The 16,340-nt window shown below is 37.5% G+C and overlaps 2 protein-coding genes across 11 annotated transcripts in view; both read right to left on the reverse strand.

Moving 5' to 3' along the window:
- cacna1g (calcium channel, voltage-dependent, T type, alpha 1G subunit) overlaps window positions 1-16,340 on the reverse strand; it is a 294,208-nt gene that overhangs the window by 222,449 nt on the left and 55,419 nt on the right. The window lies entirely within an intron of this gene.
- On the reverse strand, window positions 12,365-14,989 carry LOC108235879 (piggyBac transposable element-derived protein 3-like). 2 transcript variants are annotated; one of them, XM_025005926.2, is made up of 3 exons: window positions 14,740-14,989; window positions 13,520-14,218; window positions 12,365-13,426 (listed from the first exon to the last, which is right to left on the reverse strand). In XM_025005926.2, the coding sequence occupies exons 2-3, from the start codon at window positions 14,101-14,103 to the stop codon at window positions 12,601-12,603; spliced, it is 1,410 nt and encodes a 469-aa protein (XP_024861694.1). In that variant the 5' UTR covers window positions 14,104-14,218; window positions 14,740-14,989; the 3' UTR covers window positions 12,365-12,600. The 2 variants fall into 2 exon arrangements, with proteins under 2 accessions (XP_024861694.1, XP_037836560.1); XM_037980632.1 differs by having other exon boundaries at window positions 14,330-14,989.

Genomic DNA, 16,340 nt, shown 5'->3' on the forward strand with positions numbered 1-16,340 from the left:
CTGTAGTGTGTTCCTTCATGGAGGTTGACAGCTGTAGTTAGCTTGGTCAATACTATTAGTCAATACAAATGGCTAAATCCATCTCCCTGTCACCGCTCTGTAGGCTCACATAGTGGGTTTTTTTTGTGTAAAACCCAATATTTTCTTGACTACATGGTCAAATATTTAGTACTAAGCAGCAACTCCTTTGACATAATGAGCACATTTAACTTTAGACAGAGTAGAAAACCCTACACTAGTGGCAAAGACAAATGTCTGACATCAATATTTCTGTCTGGTGTAAGCTATTTTTATTAGAAAATACTATAACATTTAAAAAAAAGACAGACAGATCAGGGTTTGCTACTCCGACCAAGAGGGAGAATAAAGCTGCTTTTGCAAATGCAAAGCTTTGTGTTAAACTGGCAGAAAGCATTACTGTCACTTGTTAAATCAACCACTTGTGCTTTTTTGTAATATTTGGCTTATATATTGGCAGAAACCTGACAAGGTTGATTAGTAAAACTGATCCCCTTCCATACAAGTCTGAACTGTTTCAGTTACTTTCTTGTATGTTAAATCTAACTACCTATGTCTATAAGGGAGAAGAAGAAGTTTTCTTCTGCTTTTCTGTGATTGGGTCACAGAAGCAACAGGTCTAGGAAGAAAACCCAGACATATGTCTCTTCAGCAACACTCTCCAGCTCCTCATACATATCCAAAGGCCAAAGAAGTTATATAATCCCTCCAGTGAGTTCTGGGGTTTCTGCCCAGTGGGACATACCTGGAAAACCTTCAGAGGGAGGTGCCCAGGAGGCATGCAGATCAGACGCCCAACTATCTCAACTGTCTCTTTTCTAAGGCGGAGCAGCAACTCTACTCCAATTTCGCCCCAAATGATAGAGCTCCTTGCCTTATCTTAAAGGCGTAATTGGCCACCATATGAAGCAAGCTCATTTCAGCTGCTTATCTGGTTCTTTTGTTCGTGTTTCATATCTTGTGACCACAGGTGAAAGTTGGTACCTGGATGAACCAGTAAATCGAGAGCTTTGCCTTTCAGCTCAGCTCTGTTTTTACCATATTAGATTGAATCAATACCCTTATGACTGAGGACAAGGCCTTGATCTGTTGATCAAATACCTGAACCCCTCTGCTTGAGGCAGTTATTCAACTATTTGAAACGTTTTATGTTGAACCTATGTTTTCAGTTGTGCACCAAGAAATCTAATGTTTTGTTGTAAGTTAGTGTTAGATGTTCTTGCCAGTTCTGAAGGCCCAAATATTTTAAAAGTCATCACAGGTGGATTGATGTGTAAGAAAAGTTCAGATTTCAACAGTTGAACATCTTTGATGTGGACATCAGCAAAGCTTATGAATAATACCTCTATCCAGCAGTGTATCTACTAATACTGAACCAAGAACCAACCGTGCATAGTGCATAGTGCATAGTGCATGTACTTGAACAGATTTGGCATCAAGTATGCAGAGTTGTAAGAGTAGTTATTAATTTATGATAGAAGAGCAGCATCTGAGATGGAGATAATGTGTCAGAATTTGATGGTTTCTTTCTGTGCGTTTTGAAAGGTCTGCATTGGAAACAAAGCCATGGCTATTTCTATTAAACAAAGGTACAACTGAACAGATTAATAATAGATGTAGAACATATGATATAGAGGGGCATTGCAGTGTTCTTGACACTGGAGGCGATGCTTATGAGAGATTGAGGGGGAAACTGCAGTGGGCAGCAGTTCCATGAAAGGAAGCTATTTTGACAATGTGTCCATGCAGTTAATCCTCACCTTATTCTTTCCTGTCCATCCACCTTCTCTTCTTTTCCTCTTACCATTTCATAAATCACTTCCTCTCTTCTTTTCACAGCCTTCGTCAAATTTGGTGTTCGACTGTCTGGAAGCTTAGCGGGAAGCAGCAATTAAAAAAGAACAGACAGTTTTTTGGGGGACCGCACACTTGCTGAGTATTTTTCCAGCGGGAATGACCTCAAAAATTGTGCTCATCAATTTTGAAAATGTGTTCTTAGAACAGAAATAACTAGTTAGAGCTCTGTGTTTTACTCAGTTGGATTTGCATAAAGATACATAGAGATACTTAATCTCTGCACCGTTTCTTCCGTTTCTGCCCATGTGAGCGTAAAGGTTATTCTGAGAAACACAGCTCTCCTTCCAGGTTATCATTTTCCATCATATGAAGACAAATCTCACAGTTGAATCACGTGACCCATCACTCTGCCCCATTTCCTGCCACACAAGAAATAACTCAAATTGCAAAGCATGACCATGCATTTGGCACAGATCACATCCTGTTGGCCTTTAGGTCATCAGGTTGGTGCTGGCTGTGTTGGCATCAAGCCATTTTTCAAGGCCTCACTCCCTGACCATTCATTTCAGCACAGAGGTGATGGCAGATGAATTATTGTTCTCTCTGAAGAAATGAGAACCAGGCCAAACAAAGGCTAATTTAATGACTAGAAAACTTTTTAAGAAATTCTGAAGAGTGCCAGTGCAGCTAGTGCCCAAAGTTCCAACATGCATCCACTCTCCTCTATAAAGCCAAATTTTAATTTCGGGCTTACTTTTGTAATCCTCTAAGCCACACGTGTTAAACTCAAGGCCCGCGGGCCAGATCTGGCTCTCTGTAACATTTCTTCCGGCCCCGAAGATAACGTTTAGATTTTATTAGGTCCGGCCCTCTAGTCCGGGACAGATCGAGTCTCTGATTCTTATTTTGCTTAAAAAAAAACTGAGCCTAATAAGTGAAGTTTTCTCTTGACAGTGACTTAGAAGCCAACAATATATAGTTGTAATTTCTGTATGATCAGGTTTTTGTTGATGGCTTTTTAAAAAAAAAATCAGTTTTAATGTTAAAAAATTAATTTAAAAGCTGAGTGAGGCGTAAGAAATGACTGATAATGATGTGCTTTTTGAAGTATGATCTATTTGTCTGTGTTCATTAAAGTTTGTTTGCTCTAAATTCTGTATAATCTGTAACTGGGAAAAGGTAATTGATATTTCTATATGAATAATTTGACATAATACATCTAAAACCAAGGTTAATTTATGTAATTTTTAAGAAATATTGATCGTGATTGGCCCTTGGATAGGACCAAAATTTTCCCCCCTTGCGTCACTGGGTTTGACACCCCTGCTCTAAGCTGACAAAATGCTGATGTTTTCTATTATATAAACTGTATAAAAAGGGTAAGGAGAACCAAGACTAAAAGAAATGTTAAAGCTGTTGTCAGTGGTTCATTAGGGTCATTGAAGTGCAGCCCATCCCACAGTGCTCCACTTGTTCAACAACAAAACATGTTGAACAAACCACAAAGCAGCTGGTAGAAAAACTCTTAAATTATCTACCCTGCTTTGGATTTTGATTACAGTTCAGTATTGTGGCTACAATAATACCTTTCTTGCTCACAGAGATATAAGACGGTCGAAACGTGACTTTTAAATCAATGGAAGGTATGTCAGACTTCTATCAAAAAGAAGTTCAGGTGTCATGAGAGCCTGATGGCTGGTCAGTGGATTACCAGAGGGCTGGACTACAAAGTGAGGTTTAAAAGTTAAGCTGAAATTATGAGCTGAAAGTCTGAGTTTGTAGGATTTCTTTGAGCCTGGTTAGATCACCATGGTAACAGAGATTGAACTCATTACCTGCTGCTTCCAAGCAGGTGATGATTCAGTTTTACTTAAACTTCAGTTAGAAGCTCTGTCTGTTCACTGATTCTTTTCTTAATCAGGTCCCAAATAGAAAAATCAGACAAAGGCAACATTTATATATCAATATAGTCATACTCATTGCTGTAAGATTTTAAACAGATTGTCAAATAACATTTCAACCTGGAGAGACTCACACAGAGAGATAAAGACAATTAGAGTGTTTTATTGGCTAGAGGTCTTTATTGGCTAGAGCTTGAATGATCGAAGTAGGGTGAGAGATTAGGGTAGTCTTCCCCCGGGACCTGGACCTGGTGGTGGCGTGGAGGACGAGGAAGGGGAGTCCAGAGGAGCATAAGAAAGCGAGGGTGGAGTTTGGGGAGGCGGTGGGACGAGACTTGGCTGGCGAGCAGGAGGAGCCGAGGACGGGGAGCCTTATATCCTGGACCTGGATGCGATTTGGCAGCTGGGAGTGAGGATCCGCGATGAGTGATGCTGGACACCTGGGTGAGTCTGCCAGGTTGAAACTGCGGTGAACAAAACTAAAAACTACCACTATCATTCTAAAAGTTGTTCAAATGTTGGTATTTGTGTTTTCAAATTTAACCCCAATACAATGTTTATTTGGTGACATATTTTTATCTTACAATTTAACCCAATAAATATAGCTTATTGATTTGGGAAAATTATTAAATTTGACCAGAATTATTTTTTATTTAGCTCACATAATTCTCAGAAAAATATGCTGGAAACCTTGAATAGTCTTCCACCTTACACCAGAAGCTGAAGTTAGACTACAGTAAAAAAGAAAATGTGTGTATTGTACAAGACACTATTTTCAGACCCATAATTTAAATTGATCATACAGTCTCTTCAAAATTGTTGGACTATCACTTTAGGGCCATAATAACTGTCAAAATATTCAGTTTTACAGTGTTTTTGATTTGAATTTATATGCTCTAAACACAATTTCTACATCATTAAATGATTATATGGGTGTCTTGTGATTACAAAAAAAACTCTTTAAAAATAAACCTTTTTAAATACATAATTTTCCATTACTTGTGTGCAGTCTGTTAGATGCAGACAGAGAAAGGATGGCAATTCCTCTGCCCCTGAGAGGAGCAGCTCTGTTGTGGTGTGATCATGCTAATTGTCTCACTTCCCCAGCCACACCTGAGCTTCACACCGACACCTACATAGAAACGCTTTTAAAATCAACCATGAATGCACCAATCAGCACAAAAAAAATTGACAGCTTATATAATATCAGACTTTTATACACCTGTGTTAGTACAAATGTTCTCATCCTGAGTCCAAGAAGAAATATTTAATTTGACCATAAGTAAACTAGGATCATGTTATCATATACTAGGTACTAAATTAAAAATCCAGGCAAGTTATTTGAATTCTTTCTGTGTGTCTTTCTGAGTTTGTTTATGCTTTGTTGGGAAAAATATGCCCTTTATTAATGACATTTTTGAATGAGATCAACAAGTGTACCATTATATATTACAGATATCTGATCAAATCCTAATTATATGTGCATAAAGTAAAGCAATTTATGAGAATAGTTGACACAGAGTCAGGGGTAGATCTGAGATTTTTTAAAGCCAGGGACCATAGAGAGAAGCAGCTTAAAAAGAAGGGCTAAGTATATGCTGAGCTAACATATGGTATTTAAAACTTCGGTGGACTGTGAAATTGTGAGCTCTGCAGGGTGGGTTCTTTCTGCAGTCTAATGCTTCCTTTGAGTTCATTTGCTATTGTTGTATTCATGTCTTGAAAACACTAGTTTCCTACATATGAATACTCTTTTTTTATTACATCCCATATAGATTTGTTTTCTAAATTTTTTAAAGATATGAGCACATCATCAATATGGTTGTAATAATAAGAATTTAAAACACTATAATTTGTTACCCTTACTCATCTGTAAAGATTCACAGTATCATTGACTAAAGATGGGCCAATCTGGATCACTGAATTCACCTTTTTGTTAACTGGAGTCTACTGAAGCAAGAAAAGGCAGTGTGACAGTACTGTACAGTGTTTGCTCTGCTACATCACAGCAAGAAGGTCTCTAGTTGGAACTTTGGTTGAGGTCTGAGGTCTTTCTGTTTTCTCTGGATACTCTAGGTTCCCACCACAGAGCAAAAACATGCATGTTAACGTTATTTGGCAACTATAAACTGACTGTAGATGTGAGTATGTGTGCGTGCTTGTCTGTCTTGTGTGTCTCTGCGTTGGTTTAGTGATTAACTAGTGACCTGTCTAGGGTGTACCCTGCCTCTCCCCTGAATACCTAACAAGTTTAGATGAGTACAGAAATTGAGTGGATGGATAAAGCCAGTTATGTATTATTTTCAGCATCAGTTATTTTTTCTTAGTCAGTTTATATCAAACTCTAAAGTTGTCTAATTTTATTGGGTTACGATTGAAATCTGGGGCACCTAATTAGGTTATCAAAGAAAATCATATAAAATCAATGTAGACATTAACAAAACTTTCATATTTAGGTAATTTTAGTCCAATTTTAGCCTAGATGTCAATTCAGTCCAAAATGCTCACAATATATCACACCCAACCATGTTCTTCTATAGGTAGATGTTAAAATCGGAGCATTATAAAGGGACAATTTTGCCATTTTTATGAACTTGGACATCCTGTGCTCCTAAATAGTCCAATATGCACAAATAATAGTAAAAACCAATTTAATTTTAGCTTGGACGTCCGTTCAACCCAAACATCTGCATATAGTCTCACACACCTGTGTTGTGCTTCAGGCAGCATGATGGGACTACTTCCAGTTTTTAAGAACTTGTGGATATATTGCGCTCCTAAATAGCTTGACATCACTCAGAGCTTTAAACTTGTTTCCTTCTAGTACATAGTCAGAAAAACATATAGCACCGTTGCACTTTTAAAGACTGATTTCAGCTTTCTAGTGTTCTCTCCACAGCTGAAGGAGGTCTGTTTGACTAACAAGCTAGTGGTGTAGTAGAGTTATACTAAACCAAATAAAAGGTCTGGAGGGGTTGGTGAGTAAAGAATATAGCAGGTACCTTTAATATTACTTTTCAGTTTGTAGCCTACATTAGAATGTATAAACACTGTAAGCTTTTGTCTTTTTGTTTGGAATCAAAAATCCAGGGAGCAAAAACAAGTTTGATGCCCCGCTTTAAAAAAATGGGAGGAGCAGCTGCTCCACCTGCTCCATTGAGCAGGCGCCGATAATTGCCAATTTGTCAGTCAAGATGTACTTCAGGAAGTGCAAAATTCTTGACAGTAGAGATGTAAAACCGTGGAATAAACTAAACACTCTTACTGTGACAGGTGAGTGGGAAATTCATTACTTCCACTCCTGCCAACTTGAACGCACCATTTTTCACATTTCACACGGAAGAGCGGAGGAGGGTGAACATGGATGAGTTAAATGGAGACAAGCACTGATTCATTTGTTTTGGTTCAGCAAGTGAGGCAAGACCTCGACACACAAAAGATTAAAGCACACTCCAGCACAATGAGCTAGAGCCAATTAGAGCCATTAAAAATCATGAGATTCATATACATGCTAAAATATGCAAAGTGCTTGTGGATGTAGAGAGAATATGGTTGTGGAAAGAGGAATGGATGACTAACAGCAAGCACAGAGTGTTTCCTTTCTTTCTTTACCGTGATTTTTTTACTGCTGCTAAATAACACAAAGAACTTAAGGCAGGGAGATTCTTCCACAAGGGTTTCACATCTAGTCTCCCACCCAAGCCTGTACAAACAAACAACAGCTATTGAATTTTATCAGAGTTCTGTCATCTATCAACTGCTAAATAAATAAACACAAAACAACTACTACCTTTTATTACTGCCACCCACTCTAACAAAACCCCTCATGCTTGTTTTTTTCTTTTTTTTTCCCAAGGCCAGAACAATTAGCTGTCATTTATGCCACAGCCACCCACAGTGAGCCATTTGCCTCTTATGTAACCATTTGTTTTGACTCTTAGAATTATGGATTTTCTTAAAGTAAATGAAAAATCTACTCAGGCGGTGATATAATTACACTTATTTTAAAGAGGTAGTTAAACAAATCATTTCATCTGAAATCATAGTATAAGTTGGATATTCTTGTGCTCAAACTGCAGCTCAGATGAGTCTTTTTCAAAATGAAAACAAATAACCTTTTAAGTAGTACAAGAGATGTCACCACATCAGTTTGTTAAGACAGAACAAACATGCTAGCTGTTACATTAGAAATTTCAGGTCAATTCCAACTTTGGGCCTTCAGTTCTCAAGTTTTATTTTTACTAACTATTTAGGTAGGTCAACACAAAAAAACTGCTTGTTTAGGTGTAGGATTCTTTGTAAAAAAAAAAATTTTTTTGCTCACTCTTTGGGTATGTCAGGGGTAAAAAATACTTTTTTTACTTTTTTTACTTTAATACTTGTTTTTTTAATATTTTATTTTCATTTACTCTCTAGGTCAACTCACCAAGACTGCTTGGTTAGGTTTAGGATCTTGTTTAAATAGATAGGTTATTTTACTTACTCTTTGATTAGGTTAGTCCATTAAAACAACTTGGTTAGGTTCAGGTTTTTTGTTTGTTTTCAAGATTTATTTAAAATTACTCTTTGGTTAGGTCAAATCACAGAAAATACTTAAATTAGTGATGTTTTTTAGTTCCATTCTCAATTTTTGGTTAGATCAGGACGCAATGACTGCTTGGTTTAAATATCTTTAGGTTTTATCATATTTTTGGCTAAAATTAAGTTAACTTATTGTGTACATGGCTGAATTTAAATACTTGACAATTTTTATTCTTAGGAAAGTCCAACCATACATACATACATACATATATTATCTTCTGCTTATCTAAGGTCAGGTTAGGGTTAGTTCTTCTGGAAAGTGTTTTGCAAGTTCGCATTTCACAAGAACCAACTTATAGCTCAGTTCATTCAAAGATATGTATGCAGGCCCAACTTTGGATCAGCTTTCTGTTTTTATGGGTATTCCACGTGCCTGCAGTTTTGACAGACAGTTTAATCGAAGGAGAACAGGCCTGTTGTTTTTCAATGACAGGTTCCCACAAAGATTACTTACTTACACAGATGCAAGTAACTTCTCATGTATGTAATTTAGTATTTTTGTGTTTTACTTTTATTATACTTAAAATAAAGTTGATTTGATAACAGCCTGATTGTATCGCATGCACACAAACAGATTTTTTCCAATTTATTGCATCTTTCTTCTGCATAAAGAGCCATGGATTGTCCTCAAAATCTCCTAATTTACAGCAGCCCTTCACTGTCGAAAGGACTGTCTCTTAATGTTGCCAAAATGAGTCCCACTCAGTTCAAGTTCTTCAGTTAAAAAACTGCCTTGTTAACAGAAAGGCACTCCGTCATTTGACTGCATGCCTATAATTCTATTAACTTTCCAAATTCTAATGAAGTATTGTCCTAAGATAAGTAATGTCTTTTTAAAACATTTAATTTAAACATTCTAATTTGGGTCTTTCATAATTCAAGTGTACCCAAGGGATAAAGTTTAGGCTGTCTTAAAAATCCAGATGTTTAACTGATATGTCAAGTAAAGCGTAATAGGAAAGCAGGCACACGCTACTCAGCATACTGTCCTGCGCTTTCTCTTTTCTAATGCATTTTGCATGATGGCCGCTGAAACATAGTTTCCAGCCTTTTAAGCATTTTATTATCTGAGGGAAGCAGGATGGTTAAAGTCCCAATTACCAAGTCAACAAACAGTTGTGAGAGAAAGCAGGCAACGAAGGGGAAATGGGCTCGCATTGCCAGCTTTATGCATTATGCATTAAGCATTAACCGCATTTTCAATAATAGACTTCAAGAGTTCAACGCAAAGGTCAGGTCCATCACAAGAAGAAACAGACATGTTACAAATTAACAGGCTCTAAATGTATCACTTTAGAAATATATATTTATACTTGTTGATAAGGCTAATTTTGGACAATATATGCAGATTGTTTGTTGCTGAATAGCCCAAAAATATTTACATAGATTTTAGGTATAATGAGGCCAAGTGTCAATGCAGACGTTAAAACCTAATTTAGTCCTGTTTGGGTTGATAAGGTGTTGAGTAAACACACGCTTTCCTTTTAACGAAAGGCAGAGATTATAAATTCATAGAATGAGGTGTTAGCACATGTGTGCTGCTGACCTACTTATATAATTTGTTGTTTTCGGATTTGTGGTGCTTAGTACTCTCCCAACCTCTGCACTTTCTCATGAGTGAATGTGATGATGTGATGGGAGGAAGTTGTGCTTCAGAGGCTCCAAACTCTGCTGCCTTTTCCTATCTTTATGCTCAGTTTTGAAAAATAATGTCAACATCATTAACCGTATAATATATAACAAGATCAACACAAATTTAGATGAGTAGACTGTTACTATAGATTTATCTTAAAACATCAAACATCAATTTTTTTAGGAATTTTCTGATCAGGACTTAGTTTTTTAATCATAATGTTGATTCAAATAATTTAAGATAAGTATTGGCGGATACCAAGTCTCAGTTTGATACCTGCATATGTCTTTTGCAGCACCAACTTGCAAATTACACACCATAAGTAGATTAAAGTTATTAAAATCAATGCCATCATGTGCTTGACACTTCAGTAGATCTACATTGCAGTAAAGAAAACCTGTGTTCATGTTGTCCCTCAAGTTGTTTTTATCATCAACAAGAAAAATTGCCATATTCTTTTCCTATTTCACATAGCACAGCATGTAAACATATAAATAGAACAGTTTTTGTGCATGCAGCACAGTACAATTTTGATCAAATAAGGAATTTATTGAGAGTGCTGCGAGGTTAAGCAGTGAAACTGAGCAGACATTTGAACTCCAAATGTCTGTTTTTATACAGCTCTGGTAGCGCTAGGTATAGAGTGTCGAGAGGGTAGGAAATGTGACTAAAACCTTTTTTTCTCCGCCACAACCGTTAGTTGGCCATCCAGAAAAATAAACTTACTCTGTATTCCTTTTTTTCTTTGTCACTGTTCCATGGAAGATTGTCTCTTATCTTCAGAGTTTCCTCTAAAGTGTGTTGCTTAGCCGTGTTAGCTTTAAGTTTGCTGAGTGAACTCAGTGTTCTCAGCCAAGTGATTGGGATTTAAATGTCTCATTTAATCGGTGAGAAATGCCCAAATTGCATGTGTTGCAAGTTGCTGCAGAACTGCTCTCTTGGCACATTACAGGACGTTTCACAGCAGTTGTCTTGTATTTTGTCTCAGCTGACGTAAAACCAAAGGCAGAATGCCAACAACAAAGTTTAGGAGCGGATGGTAGTGAGCTAATCAGATATTGGTTATTTAAAAAAATGCCCTGATTGAGACCCTGATTCAATCCTTGTGATTGGCTTGGAACATTGCTAGATTTTCTATCTCGCAGAAGAGTTAAAAATTAAAGATTTGTATATGCATCAGTGACTTCAGCGCTTATGACACTTCATTACTGTCTTAGACTAAATTCCATTTCATCTCTTCCCCCTAACACTTTGCCTCAGCCCTATGTTTTAAATGTATGGGGTTATTCCAGTTCTGTTTATGATGTAGGGAAGGGTAAAGCGGTCAAGCTACCGGGCCCTTAAAATTGAGATTCTTCAGTGGCATACTTTAAACCAAGAGGGATCACAATGGGAAAAAAACTTCACAAATGTAAGGATTTTCTCCATTGCAAATATTTTGCAATGGAGAAATAAATGGTGCCATCAGAGCAAAAATGAGCTTGAAGGCGTATCACATTTTTCACATCTATTCCTATGGAATACTCTAAGTGTTTATATAGAATACTGAAAAAGTAATCATTTACTGCCATATAAGTTAAAGTTATCATGAGGTATTAATATGCTGTTTACAGAGGTCACAGGGGTTATAACAACGGTTTGCTACGAGGAGTTATTAAACTCCACAGCTGATGCTGCATCAGTGTGTGTATGTGTGTGAGTGTGTATGCACCATTTGCTCTTCTTTCTCACAACAGCTGCTGTACAAGTTCAGGACTTGTTTTGTGTGAAGTCTTTGCGACTTGGAACTCCATACTGTGAATGCAGTACTTTTGCTAATGCCTTAAAGCCATTTCTCTCAACAGTTTGAGTGGGCATCATGTCTTCGCATACATGCACAGGCGCCTGAGCATCAAACAGGCATATACCTTGGTAAAGAACCAATAATTGTATGTTTTCAAATTTATGGTCCCATTTTATACCATGAATGTTCTTATTTGTTCTAATGATAATATATGTTCTAAGGCTCTGAAAAGCATTGTGTTTATGCCTTTTACTGCCATTACTGGGCATTTTTGTGTGGGACCACAGAACAGTTTTTTTAATCCCTCAGACAGGAGGACACTTTTGTTTGTAAAGATTTGTCTAAATTTTCCCAAAACTTACATGTTTGTAAGAACACCACGAATGCTGACTGATGTCTACAAAACTGTAAAACAAACAACATTCTACAAACAAGGACACAAAACTGGCCTTCTTGTGGTGCAGATCTGTTGATGGTTGTATACAATCAACTCATTAAAAGAACCCAACAATGAAGCTTACATTGATATTTGAGGGTGGTGCAACATTTTTCAATATCCTCCTGAGACCCAGAGAAAAAAAAGTTTTTGAATTTCAATTTTTTTTACACTACATGACTCTTTGGTGTGAAAAAACATCACTACAATTGAAAAAATTTCAAAACATGTTTTTATTTATTTTTTAGAGTATGTCCTTTGGAGAGGACATCGGGACTCTCTTGTGGCAAATATGAACACATTTCGAGGCATACATTTACCTCTGAACTCTGACAATCTTTAGTGCTGTAAATTTCAAATGGCTACACCATTCAAGCCAGTGGTTCAGATTTCCAGGGACCTCATTCAGCTTATCAAAAGCAAGCTGATTAGTGTAGTTTAATCAGGTGTGTTAGTTCTGTTTTGGTTTGTGGTAGTCCATAAAGCAGTTCTTCTTCTTTGAGATGCAGAGGTACATGTTGCATTTGATGCACTTTATGTAGGTTTTTCCAGTGCACCCTTCTGCTCTGCACCTGGAACTATTAGGATTGTCCATCATCTGTGGCAAATGGACAGCTCCATACTTTCTCACTTCCTTATCTGGCTGGGGCCTCCTTCTCTTCTGTGATGGAACGTACTCCTCATCATTCGACGCATCAGATTCAATTGGATTAGGTTGGCCTGACTGCCCCTGGGCAATCAGTTCCTCACCTAAGAGCAGTTTGAAGTCATGGTATTGGAGAGTTTTCTTCATAGGTCGTGCCAAAGCTTGGCTGTCTTCCTTATACTGTAACCAGGAGTTGGTGATAGCCAGATCGAAGAAGTGTAGGATTGTGCGTACAGTCCACTTCCTTGTGCGGTTAGCCATTCTATAAAAACTAAGCATTCTATCACACATATCAACCCCACCCATGTTGGTGTTGTACTCTGCCACCACTGCAGGTCTGGACACTTGAACATGCCTTTTGTCTTTCAGTGACCATCTGGTCCGGGTATCCTGGGGCTCTATTCCATGCACTGTTGATGCCATGAGTACAGGTTTATTGTCAACCCATTTTGTCACAGCCAGCTCAGGATGTTTCCTTGTCACCATTACAGAGGAGCCTCTTCCTTGTTTCAACAACTCTTTATCAGATGTAATGTTACAATCCTTTGGGAGTCTATTTTTCATCAATGTTCCACTTGCAGGCAGACCCATTTCTAGCAATTTATCCAGTAGTTTTATTGAGGTGAAATACCTAGACAGACAGACACAAACACAAAAAATAAAAAATAAGTGTCATTTGTTTACAGAGAATCATCATCAACAGCACCACAATTGACGTTTATACCTGTCAAAGTACAGGTGAGTTCCCCTGGGAATGGACTCAGTCAACCGAAGAACTGCATTTGCTCCTATTCCAAGTCCTGTGTCTCTGCCGACAAAGGTGTTTTTTCCTTGGTAGACTTCAAAATCCAATACAATTCCAGTTGGAGTAGCGAGAACAAACACCTTCAATCCGGTTGGATTTGGCTTGCCAGGAACGAATTGACGGACTGGACATCGACCAGTAAAGGGAATCATTTGTTCATCAATGGAAACATTTCCTGGCCTGGGTAGGTTTAGGCAACCTTGTTGCACCTTCTTCAAAAGTGGACTGACTCTCCAAAGCATATTGAGCTTCCTCTCTTCTTCAGTTACATCAAGATCATTAGTGATTTTCAAAGAACATCTGATCTTGAAAAAGCGATCCCTTGTCATCGACTCAGCAACTATTGGCACTCTTGTTTTTTTGGCCCAATACATTTTGATTTTTGGGTAACCAAGGCATGCCATGTACACTGAGACTCCAAACCAGGTCTTAATCTCCTCAGGTGTTGTATTCAGACTTGAGCCTGACACCTGAATCTGTCTCTGGTTTGTGCAAAAGGACATGTCCTCAAAAACTTTGTTGTCAATGTACTGCTCAAAGTATTTTGATGGTGGCCAGTCTACACGGTTTGGGGCAGTACAGACAACCTCTCCGGAGTCTTCCAGCACAGGCAGGAATCTTAAGAGACAGACAAATACATTAAATAATTATGTCCTCTAAAAGTGATAGTTCATCCAAAAAAATACTCTTATCTGTCTAAGCTTATCTACTCTTGTCTCAGAAGCCTACGTGTTAGTTTTGGTCCAAAGTGGGCGACGGGCCCGTGCATCCTCAACTTCACTCTCCTCTTCCTCACTTGATGCCTCATCCTCTGAACTCCCGACCTCAAAATCACCGTCAATCTGTCCCTCTTGGTCCTCCTCATCTGACAAATCTATGTCTGAGTCTCCATCAATAATCCTGTTTAGGATTTTCTCTGCCTCAGTCAGTGAGCTGATTTCTATTAAAACAGGTTAAAAAAATAAAAAGCAAATCCTGATGTCCTCTATGGAGGACACACATAAACAGGTTATGTTTTATCCCAACAAATAATTAAACTGCTCTGAAAATCCACCTAACTATTCCTTAGATGTTCATTTACTAGAAGCAATCTGAATATTAAACTCACAAAGCTCATAATTAGAAAATAATATACTTACCTTTCTTCTTTCGATAAAATGTGCTCACAGGGATGGCAGCCATTGTGAAGAATCAGAAAGAAAATTCCAGAAAAGCCCCACCCCCACACATGTCATATCATTGGAAAGCCCAGGATGTCCTCTCTAAGGACCAACAGGATTTAACACAGTGGCATGTATAGTTTCAGAGTTATGAACAAAAAACCTATGTACTCCACAGAGGACAAAAATGCATTGCTGGGTCTCAGGAGGATATATAACTAGTATCAAAATCAAAACTAGCATTTATCTTTAAGGTTTATTTAACCCTCTCAAAGCAGGCATTGCAACAACATATCTGATTTTTCCTGTTACTAAAACTTAATTTGAGCCTGAGAGGGTAAGATTTTAATGATTATTGGAGTTTTTCATTGTTTTTTATAATCATTTTTACATAAGTTTTACATAAGATTCTAAGTTTCTATGTAACACTGACAAGGATTTTTACAAATTAGTGTAATGGTTGTTGCAGATATGGCCAGAAAACAAACCTACTAATTGGAAGTGAATATACAAAAACATGACCACTGAACATATTTCCCCAGTGAATTATTAGGCAAAGAAACAAAACATGTCTGATTGCTCATGGAAGTAAAAACAACTCAATATTTCTTTTATCAGGCTACACTATAAAAGAAACCTATAAATATATTGACTTTCATTGTTTTTGTAAGATAAAATGAAACTGTAAAATGTAAAATTCCCATTTGTGTACAATAATTGAAAATACATTTACAAGCAGTTTAAAGAAAGTCTGTGAAATTATACTCTTAAAAAGTAGTGGACATTCAACTTTAAAAAAAATCCTACAATTGAATGATAGAAAATATTTTTAAAATAACCTAAAATACTATTTATTAAAACTGTCAAAATTAAACTAAGAGTAATTTTATTAGACTACTATAAAGGTCTAACTGTGCATTTTATGCATTTTCTTTCAATGTATGTTTCTCTATCTTTGACTAAATGCAACTCGATGAGTGTGGCTGAATGACACTGTGTGCTCCAGTTAAAAAAAGGGGTAAAAAAAAAGCCTAAATCAAAACCATCTGCACAACAAGCACTGAAGTCTAACCAAACACAGTTTTACATAGTCATATATCACCCTATTTTGTGTCTTGTCTTTGCACAGTCACTTACAGAATACACAAAGTCACAGCCACAGCTACCGACAACATGCTAGTCAACTGGGACTGCACCACAATGCTACCGGGAAGAGAGAATAGTCTAAAATGGCTGCCAGCAGACAGCAACTCTTTCTACTAAAAATAAACAAATAAATAACCTTGGGGCTTAAAACTGACACTTCTGCTGAGGCATTTTCACCAAGAGGTCTCCAAAGTGAGACTTTTACTCCCAAGGTGCCATGAGAGATTCTATCAACAAGTAGTAAAATTTTGTTGTGAAAGTAAACAAAAACCATGGACGTGCCAACTCCCTGTCTCTCTGGGCTTTTTATTTGCTCAAAGACCTCCCACACCTCCTCTGCACACACTCACACGCAGGCCCGGCAATGAGAACGCTGATGTGATGCCACACTTGAGGCTAGTGTATACACACTGTCCATCTTTGTAGCAAGAGAG

Source organism: Kryptolebias marmoratus, linkage group LG17 (assembly GCF_001649575.2).
Source record: "Kryptolebias marmoratus isolate JLee-2015 linkage group LG17, ASM164957v2, whole genome shotgun sequence".
Lineage (NCBI taxonomy): Eukaryota > Metazoa > Chordata > Actinopteri > Cyprinodontiformes > Rivulidae > Kryptolebias > Kryptolebias marmoratus.